The sequence below is a fragment of the Pavona decussata genome, unplaced genomic scaffold (assembly GCF_977016875.1).
Source record: "Pavona decussata unplaced genomic scaffold, jaPavDecu1.1 SCAFFOLD_300, whole genome shotgun sequence".
NCBI classification, from domain to species: domain Eukaryota; kingdom Metazoa; phylum Cnidaria; class Anthozoa; order Scleractinia; family Agariciidae; genus Pavona; species Pavona decussata.
The window spans coordinates 2421703-2435307 of NW_028145697.1; the positions used below are offsets into that span (position 1 = coordinate 2421703).

The 13605-nt window shown below is 38.2% G+C and overlaps 1 protein-coding gene across 3 annotated transcripts in view; it reads left to right on the forward strand.

The window, feature by feature from the left end:
• Nucleotides 1-5086: 5086 nt before the first annotated feature.
• LOC146454598 (endosome/lysosome-associated apoptosis and autophagy regulator family member 2-like) overlaps nucleotides 5087-13605 on the forward strand; it is a 39897-nt gene continuing 31378 nt past the window's right edge. For 2 of the 3 annotated variants that reach the window (XR_014859168.1, XM_085095007.1), the window contains exons 1-9: nucleotides 5088-5309; nucleotides 5478-5598; nucleotides 9078-9297; nucleotides 9753-9831; nucleotides 10419-10490; nucleotides 10995-11084; nucleotides 11865-11982; nucleotides 12845-12914; nucleotides 13511-13593. Coding sequence is in view for 2 of the 3 variants with exons in the window: in XM_085095007.1 (XP_084951133.1) it covers nucleotides 5226-5309; nucleotides 5478-5598; nucleotides 9078-9297; nucleotides 9753-9831; nucleotides 10419-10490; nucleotides 10995-11084; nucleotides 11865-11982; nucleotides 12845-12914; nucleotides 13511-13593 (937 nt within the window). In the remaining variant the exon portion in view is untranslated. Of the gene's footprint in view, nucleotides 5310-5477; nucleotides 5599-9077; nucleotides 9298-9752; nucleotides 9832-10418; nucleotides 10491-10994; nucleotides 11085-11864; nucleotides 11983-12844; nucleotides 12915-13510; nucleotides 13594-13605 lie in introns of all 3 variants that reach the window. The other variant, XM_085095008.1, reaches the window with a different exon arrangement.

Consider the following 13605-nt stretch of genomic DNA (forward strand, 5'->3'; position numbering starts at 1 on the left):
CAAAGAAAAATAGAGATATAAACCCGTTCTTTAGGCCTTATGTCTTATCCTCAGTAAAAATAAAAATTGTCAAGAACCCTTGGAGATTAATTTTAATGACGTTTCATTTTTTGCCCGAAAAAGCCATAGCAAAGGATGCTTTGCGATACGTTTTGTTCTCTGAATGCGGCATTGTTCTGAAATGAGATTCACTTCAAACTTAATAGTTCAAGCCTTGTTGAGTTTCACGCGCAATTACGTACAAGTTCGCATGAGAACATTCACTTGTGAATGTGAAGCTGTCCGCCCTGGCTCTAATGCATATCAAATATGATATGCCTGTCAATCTTGACGAGATAGTCAATTTGTTCAAAGGCCTACACCCGAGAATGATGCAGTTTACCAGCTTGGTGTATGACTATCAGCAGATAGAATAGCTATCAGAACTTGACAGGGCGCGGAATGTACGTTGAACTTTCTTGTTTAAGTTGAAACAATTATGCCGTCGAAGTGATGTATATAGCTTAAAAAGCTGCTGTATAACAAAGTTGTGATTTGCCTAAAATGGGTCTCAAAATGCAGGAAATGAGGTTTCTGGGAACCTAGATTTTCAAAAATTTCCGGGGGAGCATGCCCCCGGACCCCCTTAGTAAGAGCTCCGGCGCTCAGCAAGATTTGGGGCTCAACGAACACCCCTATTGAAACCCTAGCTACGCGCCTGAATAATTAGTAACAGTTTGAATCTGCAGGCTCGTAGATTGGTTTTTGATTAACAAAGTTCGAACATTTGCTTATTACTTTTGCCCAACTTGTTAATCCGCCATGGTAGACCGTATTTTTCACTACTAATTTAAACGCAATTCAATTAGTAACAGAAAAATTCCTTTTGACTGAACCTTCAGACCACGACTGGACCTTTTGTGGCCGTGGGGCTGTTCGGACGAACCTTGGGGCCTGATATCGATCAGTTACTTTCGATACTATACCGACAGTTGTATCATAATTTTGCTACCACTTGCAAGAATAAACTAATAGATAGTACACGCTGTTTCGCTGGTCTTGCTATTCTAGTGAAACAGTACTACCTACCCTTCAGTACAGGTTTCTGCTTTCGAGTTTTATTTCCTTGAGAAGCGACTGAAATGTGACAAGAACACAGAAACGAGTAGACTTTCTAGAAGTCCTTTAAAATTTTTTTTCGTGGTTGGTTGTGCCTTTTTAAAGACCTCGCGACCGCTTCGCTTGCTTTTTCTCGCTCGCTTCGCTACGAATTTTCTTTTTTATATGACTTATGAGGTCGACTTGTAGAAGTCTAAGAAACGACAAAAAACGAATATTTGGTGACCGCAGTGTTGTGATTAAAAGCCACGGAAATGTTTTAAAAAATGTTCTGTGAAAGCACGCCCTCTTTCTCTTCCCTCCTTAACCCCTTAGGAGCCCGCGTTCAAGCATCGTTTTGGCAGCGCTCTTCACTTGCGTTGGTCGAGCACCACGTTCGCTGCAAACGGCAGAAAGAACTACGTGACCATGTTTAACCTGCATTTGCCGCTCAATGTTTTCAGTTTCTCAGAGAAATTGAGTAGTTTTGCATTGGCTCCAAAGCTGCCAAAGGCTAAAATTATCTTGCACTATTTTCATCTATGTACCCAATTTTTCAAAAAAAACATAAACGCGAATCTCGCGTTTGCTGTTTGCCGTTTGCCGTAAACGTGGTGCTTAACCTCTCTATTGTTAATTTTGGTTTCGCGTTTAAGGCGAGAACAGTTTGATAAGTTAAAATAATCGCAGTTTATAGTCGTGAACTCCCAGATACCCATTGTTCTCAGTTTTGTTTGTCTTTGCTCTGTAGTTTCTCAAAATATAAACCAGATAAGCAAATATCCTCAGCCTATCATAATCAACGATGAGATGAAGTCGTTTCATAAAATAGTTATAGTATCTTTGGTACATTAGCAAACAACTGCTGCTCAGATCAAAGAAGCAAATAACATAATCCGAAATATCATTTCATTCACCGGTCGCAGAACGCTTTGATTTGTTAGGTGCAAGCTTTCCATAACGTCACGGCGGCGCACGTGACAACTGAATTCTTCATCACTTAATAAAGGCGCCGTGATGGCGTCGAAAACTTAACCTGCTTAACTAAAGTTAATTTATTTCTTCCATTTAGGTAAGTCTTCGACTTTAGGTTTGCATTGGTGAAATTTTAACTTTCGTTTTTTCAGAGTATTACTATAAATAGCTGGCACAGTTCAGAAATGACTTCTGGGTTCAAACCATTTACAGTCCGATTTACTAGAATATTTTCCTTTACGTCATCCAGCATCTGCTGCCATGCCATCAATAGATAAATCACTTTATTGAAGTGTCAATGTATTTAGCGCAGAACATTTATAGGGGACACTCTCCGGTCGAAGTGGAATTTTGAAAATGCCGGTTTTGAGAAGAAAGGTTCATTTCATCCCGGTTTCAGCTAATCATTCTAGTTTTTGTTCACAACTACGAGCAGTCGCCTTACCTTTCTTTATATGGATAGCCGAAGGGAGCGAAACGGGTGTCAGTAAAACGCGGGGTCGGGGCCGGGGTCGGGGTCGGGGTCGGGGTCGGGGTCGGGGTCGGGGTCATTTTTTTTTCTTTTGTTTTTTTTTTTTTCTTTTTTTTTTTTTTTCAACACCACAGGTCATTTGTGGGTCAAATAAGGATTAAAGCCAATATAAAAGGGTTAAGTCTCCAAAGCTTACTAGCTTAGAATAGGTCATCGGTGACAACACTCGATGCAGTTCCGTATTCTGGCGGACATTGGTTCCGTGAATTTACAACATTTTATTCTTCTAAGTAACGAAATGAGGCAAAAAATACAAGGTACAAGACAATATATTTCCTTGAACTAACAAATTTTTGAACTAGAATGTGCATGAACTTACTATGAACACCCCCGCCGCCTTCCATGATCGTGCTCCATACATTTGTCTGTAAAGCGAACCAGCCGTGAACTGCTACTAAAAATAGTTCGCGGGAAAAAGATACAGGAAAATGTATGGAAAGTTCAAAACACGACTGGACGCTTTCTGGCACAGCTACGTAGATCCCTCCAATTTTTTCTGTTTCTGTTTGGCCTGTTTGCCTACTCGTCAAAATGGCGTCGAAAACCGTGACAAGGCCTATTTACATGTCAGTTTTGATGTCGGCAATGAGATTTCAGAGTTCTCGTAGAAATTTCCCTAGTTTATTGACGGTATAGAACTATGAATTTCCATTAAAGCAATTTAAATTAAAGCACAAGTATTTCAAGAATAACAATTGTCTCTCAAGTATTTTGAATCTTTTTTTTTGTCTGTTAATTCGTCTTTTTCGGAAAGGTTTCAGTCCAGAGAAATGTTCTCTATTCCATTCAAATGCCGAGCTTTACAAAGGAATTCGAACGCATGTTTATTTCATTCTCGGAAATAATAGTCACGCGCGACATGGATTGACTGTAACAAACGAGCACGATCATGGAAGGCGGCGGGGGTGTTCATAGTAAGTTCATGCCATTCTAGTTCAAGAATTTGTCAGTTCAAGGAAATATATTGTCTCGTACCTTGTATCTTTTGCCTCATTTTGTTTCTTAGAAGAATAAAAGATAGTCAATTCACGGAACCAATACGGAACTACATCGAGTGTTGTCACCGATGACCTATCCTAAGCTAGTATAAAGCTTTAGAGACTTAACTTTTTTATATTGGCTTTAATCCTTATTTGACCCACAAATGACCTGTGATGTTGAAAAAAAAAAAGAAAAAAAAAGTAAAAAGAAAAAGAAAAAAAAAAGAAAAAAATGACCCCGACCCCGACCCCGACCCCGACCCCGGCCCCGGCCCCGACCCCGACCCCGACCCCGCGTTTTACTGACACCCGAGCGAAACACACAATCTCGCGTAAAACTTGTTGCGCCTCCTCGGCTCGCTGGAGGCATTTTTCGCGCGCGCTTCGGCGTCTTTCGCTCGTTCCGGTTATTCCAAGGAAAATGAGGGAGGAACTCGCAGTCTATTTTTAGGTTAGTTCCATGTTGGTGGTGTGTTTCTTTAGACGTATGTACTACCGTGTATCGCGGCTTTGCAGTCTGCGAGCATTTTCTCGGGGGCACCTCACAACAGTTTTCTCTCAGATCCTTTGAAACGCTATTTTAGGCTATCTGAAGTGCCTTTAAAACTCGGGTAGGTTTATTTTAGGCCGCGCTATAATATTTTTATCTGTTCGGTCATTCTAGCGGAACCTGAGTCTTTTCAAAATTGCTAGGGCATCTTAGACCATTCAGTCTGAAAACCTAAGGTCTTATTTCCTTTTCGAAATTCATAGCTGACCTTTTTTCCGGTACCCAAAACGACATTTTTATCAATCCAAAAATACTAGGCCCTAAATTTCCCATGTCATGAAAGTTCGAAGTCAAAATTCTCTTTAGGAAAATTGTAGGGGATTAAGGACCTTCTGAACAGATAATTTACTGAAACGATCCGTTGGGAGCCCCTGATTTTCTCACGAGGGAGTTGCCGCATCAAAAATGCTTCGTCTTCACGGTTGATTCGGCTGAAAGCTCAGTTGATGGTTTCACGGCGTGTTTTGAAATTATACATGACACACCATAGAGATGTAAAAATAACTAAATAAACATTAATAACAAAATCTATAATTGACACTTAAACTAAGCCTATGTCTTTCTCGACTGTGGTTTTCGCTGGAACTTTTTCCTTAATTGGATTACAAAATACTGAGGGCGGACTGATCCTAACGCCGGAGGTGGCGAGCTTGATAGAAATAAGCAACAAAGGCGAGAATAACTGAAATATGTTTGTTTTTAAAAGATTAGGCTGCGTAACAGACCTGTAGGCACTGGACAACGGGTCGGAGAGGGGAAATTTTAGAAATTTTCATTTATACTATGTGTTATTTTCATGTACACGGGTCTTCACGGAATCGCAAAACATCCAAATTTGGCAAACAATATTTGCAGAATCCGGATTTTTCGATGTCTAGGCGGTTCCCATAGTAATGCCCGTCTGTCTGCGCTGCGCCTTTAAAAGCGCCGGGCCTCGGGGGACATGGCGCGGAGGGCTGGATTCCAGGAATCTATTCAAAGCGGCGAATCAAGCGAATCTCATTTGAATCGTTCGGTGAAGTTTCATTGTCATTTTTTACTCGTGAGGATTTGTCTTTCTCTGGACAAAGTCGCTGATCTAAAGTGAACTTAAGTTTGTGTTTTGACAAAAATGGACGGCAGATGCCTGGCGCTTGTTCCCATATTGTTTTTCGTGTTTGTTGTACCTTCGCTGTCTCTCGACAAATGTACCCAGGTGAGGGGATTTTGTCGGCAGAATTTTCCTCCGGGCTTAACTTCGCACTCTGCTAGCTAAGCTACAATATTTCGCGGCCACGTCTGGATAGTAGATCTAAACAGGATTTTACAGTGTCTCTCTCTTACCATTTTGTGTATTAACCGTTCTTTTATTACATTTCTTCAGGAGAAACTAACTTATGAATTCACCGAATGCGATTCGGCGGAAGGCAGATGGCGCGTAGCTGTTCCGAAAGATCCTGATGCCTGCGAAGCAAGCGAAGTTCCAGTGCGCCAAAAAGATTGCAGTAAGTGCATTTCAATTCCAATGAAATTATCAGTTTACCATTTTACTGGAAAGCGAATTGAAGGCGTTGTTAGTAGGGTTTCATTTTCTATCGCGTGTTTTTATTTCACGCGCGTTTTACAAGAGAGCTGGATGTAAGCTTACTAAATTTGCATTCATGTAGATAATAGCTTTTGAAGCAAGTGCGTTCATATCGAGTTTAGACGCACACTCGGATGATTTTACCCATTTCAGAATTAACAAAGAAGTCCTTTGTATCATCTTACAAACTGGATGAGTCTCAACCCGGCCAACGCTTTCAAAAAGGAAGAAATACACGTTACTTGTCAGCTAGTATTGTTGACTCAGCTAGTACTCGCCACATACTTTACTTGGTCATGTGAATCATGTTAGTCTGAAAATTTTCGCCATTAAAATGACAGGGTTTTTTGAGTTTGTGGGGAAATGAAAATGGATCTTTTACTGGAATATGTAAGCTTGATAGAACAAGGCGAAAGGGTCCTGCATTTCTTGGCGACAAGCTTTTGATATCTATCTTCGCTTTTCTTATACTTTTCCAATGAAATATCCAGCGATCCAGAATTATTTTGCATATTTTAGCCTAATACGTCGTGGTTATATTTTTGGTTGTTAACGTCGCATATTGCAGTAAAATTTCTTGAACACTGTTTCCTTGTACACTGTTTCCGATTTCTTTTGCTGACTACATGGGAGTATTATATATATAGTGACTAAAAACTCACTTTATATTATTTTCTATGCTGATACTAATAATTCGAGCGATTTGAATACAAGCTTAATATTTAATCCTCTAATTCCCCTTGCTCACATTTGATCCAAATTTGCATTTGTTAAAGTACATGTGATCTTTTAGAGGTTTGTCTGTCACTGGTCTATATCCTTAAATGTTCTTTTTTCTGTACTCAAACCATAATTATGTAAGTATATGTACAACAGCTTTTGTTTGCATGATATGAGTCATCAGATTACAGGAAGTTGTAACCTTTGGGCTATTTTTGTGTAGTTCTGTTCAGGATGCAGAAAGTTGTTACTTACAAAACAATACTGTCTTCACAAATTTTGTGTATCCCATCTGACATGTATAAATTTGGTCAAAGAAAAGAAAAACCGCCATTCTCCTTTAGCACAGTAATTTAAAATTTTGTTGAAGCCAGGTAACAGAAAACTATTGACACTGAATAAATTAATAAAGAGACCAAATTTGAGAGCCCTGTCTTTTGAAATAACAAAGGTATCAATTTGAAGGGGTATAGAATGGTCCTTGAAAAATGATCATGGGTCTTGGCAAATTTTTCACTAGTCTCAAAATTTTGGCATCTCAAACTAGAGTGTTTTGAAATTTGAGTCTTGGGAGTCTCGCAAGTCAAGCGAAAGTTTAGTCTGAATGAACCACCATAACACAACAAAACAGAGAATAAACGTGATTAATGGGTCAATCTCTCACTGTAGGCTTGGATAAATTCTGCCTGTAAATTGACATATTATACCTGCTGGGTTGTCCAGAGCACAATAAATAGCTATAAAATGAAGAGTGCGTTACCTTCAAAACTGCAACAAAAGGCCTGAGGTTACTTCATAAGTAACTAAGCTGGCTAATAAGTAGTTACATACATACATATGTTATACATACTTTATTTGTTTTCGCAGGTTAAAAATACCGGTAAGGCAGACAGAGGCTGATATGGACCTGTGATAATCAAACACAAATACCAAATCTATATTTAATGAAAATTTAAAATAACTACAGTTAAAATAATAAAATCGCAGACAAAACTAAGACAACCACCAAAGCGAGGACTTCTTGGGTCATGGGTTCAAATCCCATCTGGAGCTCGGATTTTTTCCAAGTTTCCTGTGATGCAAAAACTTATCATGTGAAAACTAAGACAGTCACAATATTAGCATGATATTGCATGTTACCTGTGACTGATTGTCTAATTAAGGGAATAGCTTAATTAGTAAGAAACCAACTGGTTCCAATTTATAAAAAAAAAAAGATAATTTTCAGTACGAGACATACAGTTGTAGAATGTTGTTAAAAGTCTTGTGCTCGGATGTCTCGATTATGGCATCTCACACTCAGATTTTTGAATTGTGGCGTCTCTGGCCCGGGTTTGAAAAAAAAATTGTCAAGTCTCTGTCTCGGACTTTAAATGAGGGTCTCAGCATTTTGACAAGTCTCAGATTTTACCCCTTATGGAGATGGGCAAGTTTTGCTCGTCTTCATACAAATGTCTGCAAAAATTCCTGAATATATGGAACTCGAAAGAACAAGGTGATAGGCTTGTTGCTTTGAAGATTGATTGAGATTCACTCAAAAGAGAGTAATGGGTTCTGACACGAGAAAGTGTGGATCACATAAAGAAATTAACTCCAAACTAGTAATCGGAAGGTCTTAGGTTCGATTCCTGAAAGGAATACTCGGATTTCTTTTTTCCGAGTATGCCTTTGTCACTTTCTAGAATAATACATCATTCTCTCCCTGTGTATCGAAATGCTCATTGGCTGATTATATATCTATAGAAATCATGGGGTTGCGGTTGGGAGATGAGCAGTTTTGTCACAGAACTACATCTTCACTATTTTAAAAGACACTCAAACTTGACCTTTCTGCCAATTTTTATGGTGCTTTATTGTAGTTACGAGCTATGCTGATCTCAATACAACTCTGAAAATCACAAGAAATGAGATTGTTCTTGGCCAAATCCTGAATGTTCATGTAGTATGAAAGGAATGACTTCCTGAAAGTCATGATTTCAAACAAAGTTTGACACTCAACTGGTCAAAACATAAAATGCATTCTGTATGAAAGAGGTTGCAATAGAAAGAGATTGTTCAGGGAAAAAGTTAAGCAAAATGGTTGGGGTTTTTATAGACAGACTAGAAATGAATGCATTGCAAAAACCTAATAAATCAGGTATACCAGTGGATTGTGTCTTGTGTACTGGACAATTTTGCAATATGCATGATCAAAATAAAGATTGGAAGGATATTTTTCTGGAAAGCAAGGAGAATACTTCCAGTGATGTAAAAGGCTGGATGTCATGATATTTGCAGTTGACCAAAAGACTTTAAAGCTTACCTCATTCCTCAGATTATATGTGTTCTGTAGATTTTCTCTTGGCCTAGTGTAAAAAAGCTACCAACAAGCAAAAAAACAGTACACCACTCAATATTACTTCTACGGGATGTCTTCTAACTTAGAGAATGCAGAACTATAATGTCTCTTGTTTACTGGAACTTACTTTGCTTACTTAATGTATAGTTGAACCTCCTTCAAGGCCTGAACTGATACTCACCAGGGTCCAACTGTTCAAATGACAGTTATTCTCTCTGATTTACATTCAAGAGAAGTCTTCCATGATCCTGCATGCTTGTTTAGTTGAAGGTATCTCTCCAACAAAAGATGATTGCTTTTGCAGTGAAATTATTAACCTGCTCTTTGATTTCTCTTTGTAGCTTTCTCTTGTGACCCAGGCCATTACGTTGATGTTAATAGTAAAACACTGGAATGCAAGATTTGCCCAAAAGGAACCTACAGTGTTGGTGGGGGTGTACGCTTCAACAACTGGGATAAGTTGCCCACTGGATTTGAAAGTCGCATTTCTAGTGAACATTATTCAGGTTATGGGTACGACAGTGAATATTTCCATGAAGAGAAAAGTGGAAACTGCTCAAAGTAAGTATGATTTATTGTTATATTGAAGGAAATACATGTAGCGTAACTAAAAGGTTAAATCATACAATGTATTGGCTGTAAGTCAAGTGTACAATACTGTCAGCTGTGAGCAGCAACCACCCAGGCACTTTCACACTGAATACTCAGTCGAATATTGAATACTTACCAATGCTTACATAGAGGAAGGGGAGGGATGGGAGCAAAGCTTTTTTCTGCAACTGTAGACGCAGCACAACACAAGCAAAATGGTTGACGTCAACAGGGGAGCTGTAAATTTACTGAGGCCCTGCAAAACCCTTGGACCGCCCCGCCTAAATTAAAGGAGTTAGATCACTGGCCAGCATCGTCTTGAGTTTAACCTCGCCTGAATTACATTCAGCCCCATTGTAAGTTAACTTACAATGCATGATACCAATCAAAATAAATTATAAAATAATGTTCACATTTATTATTAGGACTGGTTGGACACCACGAGGAGACAGTATTTCATCACCAGGCGATGAGTGCACTTCTGAGTTATCATATGCTGTTACTGTAAGTAAAGGCTGGGGGAGTTTGTGGAGATCGATTTGTTTTCCTTGCAGGGAATTGCATCAATTGAAGTCATTTTGTGTGGCCTCTAGATGACCACATGTTTTTAAATTTCCTTACATTGATAAGTTTATCCTTGAAATTCTCCTTGTAGAGCAGATTTGGATTTTGTGTCAAGAATACTCCTAACTAGGCCTTTATTGGCTCATCAGGTCATATGATATTGAGAGATTTCATGGGGTTGTCCTATTATTTAATGACCTAGTCCACAGTCTTCTGTTGTAGAACTATTTAATTTTTAAACCAGAAGTATAGGCTTTAGAAAGAGTTCCATAACTGAAGCAGTACCCAAGCTGAATTTAGATCTGACAGGGTTGCTTTTGTGTCTCCTGTATAATTATTGTAGCATTTTGGTCTCTTGATTCCTTTCATCTCATCGTTCTATCCTATGGCAATTACCGAATATTTCCACTGCCAAAATAAGAAGATAGGGAGACGTGCTGTATTGTTCTTAATAAAACAAGCAGCCTTGAATGTTTATACCTGAAGTTCTTCTTGCAATGTTGATTTTGCTGTATTTTTTCTGACAGCTCCAAAAGGATGGTCATGTGTCCTTTGATTACTACTACACTGATGATACTTACACTGTGTTCCGTGTCTTTGTAAGTTTTTTACTGCTGCTTTTCCTTTTCCATTTAATGATTTTGCTTCCTCCAGAAAATCAAAGGACCCACCTTGAGTTGTGCATTGTGTTGCATTTTTTTGAGTTTGTGGATGAAATTATGGAGGATGGCTGTTAAATAAAATTAGCACCTATTTTTTTTTTAATTTTATTTTTAACTTATTGGTTAATTCTCACAATTTGTCACTGGCATCATGGTTGTTGTCGCCACCAGACATAGGTGATTGGTACTGGCACTTACACTATGTAACAGTTACTCCTTGTTTTCTCTAGCGTTTAAAAAGTAACTTATACCTTTGAGCATTATTGCTTCTCCTGCAAGCTAGGCCATCATACATGTAGCTGGGTTCCATTACAGTGTATATTACATTGACCAGTGAAAAAGTAAAATGAAATTTGACTTGAATCTTGGAACTGGGTGAAGAATTCAAAATATGCTTACAAGTAGAATTATCTGCTGATGTTTCTTTTGTGTTTTTTCCAGGTAAGAAATGATCAGTGTAAAGTTTCAAGCCTGAATAAAGACGACACATTCCCACCAAGTTCCTCCAGCAATGAGTGGCAGACAACTAAGGTTCATACTAGATTTGTATTTTAAAGTTTGTTGTCTACTAATGACTGCCTCCCTACAGCGACCACCACTCTGTAACAGCTGAGTTTTTTTTATGCCGCTTTGCAATTTACAACTCTTCCATAAATCTGTTGGTAAACTTTTGGCCAACAGATTACAAGGTGACCTCTCTATATTTTTTAAGCCCAATAGTTTCTTGAGGCAGCATTCAAAGAAAAGCTTGTCTCCTAGCCTGGGGCTAGGGGTTTTTTCCTGTCAGGCTAGTGGATTTTATCTTTCACTTGCCGACAGGCTAGTGAAAAGTTTTGAGGAAATTAATTGTGCTTATAAAGATTTTTTTTTTCAGGCTAGTGAAAATGACTTTCGGGCTGGGCCATCCTGGCTACAGCTTGCCCAAAGGGCAAACTGAAAAAATGAATTTCTTTGCACCCTGCTTGAGGTCTCCTCGCCATATCTTTACTGCTGTTTTTGTCTTTAATTGATGTATCATAATTGTTAAGACAATTAAAGATGATGATGATGATGATGATGATGATGATATCATCATCATCATCATCATGACAATGATCATGGTGACAATGATGATGACGTTGACGACGATAACGGCGGCAAACTGTTCTTTAATTAGTCACTTACTTTATCCTCCCTACAGACTGGCAACAGCCCAACCCCTGAATAACTCTACTCCATAAGGACCACGTAGCAAACAACTGAGGAATGTTGTATTTCAAAATGTATGTCAGGATTGTGCGTCTCATCAGGATTATATATTTTTTTTAACAGATTAATTTGAAAGCTGGAAGGAATGTTATCATCTGGGAAGCAACAGCTATTACATATGGAAGCGGTCATGATGCTAACACAAGGGAACCTGTGTACATCAAGAGTATTGAAATACAAGGTTTGATTTGGACTTTTTACTAACTAAAGTATGTTTGTCCTTTTGGTTCGTTACATTGTAAAACAGCTGAGTTATTTACAATTTCTAAAATTCTTATAATACAGTAAAAACCCGCATATGAGAACCTAGAATTTTTGAGGTCAGGTTGAACAGGTTCTTATATTTTAGGGTAGTTTTTCACAATTCAGGCTGATTAGGTTCTTAATAGGTTCTTATTTTTCAGAGGTTGTTGTAGTGTAACCATTGGCAGAAATATTGTACTACTAATACAAAATGGTTTAGCAGTAGTGAAATCTAGTGAAAATCCAAACAAATGTAAATCAGAGAAAACGTATACACAATAACTTTTTGTCAGAAGTTTCTCACACAATTAAAATCCAGAATGTTAACCATCAAATTTGGAGTGATTGTTTTTGTATAAGAACCTATTTTTCTTTGCCAGGCTGAACAGGTTCTTATATTTTTGGGTATTTAAATGCCAAATTTCAGCCTGTAGGTTCTTATATGTGGGTTTCTACTTTACACCAGACAATTCTCTACCTCCAGTCTCCTACATGTATTTGTAACATGTATACCAAACCAAACTTACCGGTATTGTGTATCCAAGAATTTTATAATAGTCAGATTTTCAACTCTTTGCTTTCAATAATTTTCGAAACATTTTCTGAACATTTCCCATGCTCTTAAAATACGAAATTTTCTGATTACTGAGGGCTTTTAAAGATTTCTGGATATCCCAAATATGAACCAATTTATCAGAGTGTGCACTAGTTGTTGTTCAGTTAGCAGTAATGTTTTATGTAACATGCAAAGTGTCTGGCAAAATCCTTGCACAGCTTACAGTTGTTTTGTGTTTTATCAGGGGTGTCATACACATCTGAGTGTACACCATGTGAAGCAGGATTTTACAATGACCAGGAAGCACAAGGAAGGTAACTGCTAAATACTGAACATTATTTACCATAGCCTGCTATGAACAGAACTCAGAATTTTGATGCTGGTGGTTCAGGCTATTTTTGCTGACAATATATCCTGTAAGAGAAGTCACCAAGAAATTTTTAGATTAATCAACTGGGCATAGTTTTCACAACAGCTGTAATATAACATCATGCAGTCCATTTGCAAACAGTTTACTTTCTGAAAAAATACAGTTAAGTATGTAGTCCATGATGCCCTATTTTCTTCAATCATTATCTCCTAATTATGTTTTAATATCACATTTTGTTCAGTGTCTGTGGTAAAGGAAAGATAATAGGAATCAGAGCATAATAAAAAGGACCTTAAGCAGCCATGATGACGATACCAGCGAAAACGTCAGAAAACAATAAGTTTTAATTAGCAAAACACTAAGTGCTTTACGTGGTTATACACTTTGGTACATTTCTTTGTCGTCATCTGGAAATGAACAAATTCAAGGTTTTATATAGAAAAGATGAACACCTGAGGTGTAGTGGCTTTGCCCCCCTTGCTGCTTAAGGTCCCTGTTGACTGAACCATTTTTAAATTTACGCTTGATTTTGTTTTTCAGCTGTAAAATGTGTGGTGTAAATACCTTTTCTGCCGCTGGTGCTACAGAGTGCTCAAAGTGTAATGAAGTCACAGAATATGCAGGTATATTATTTT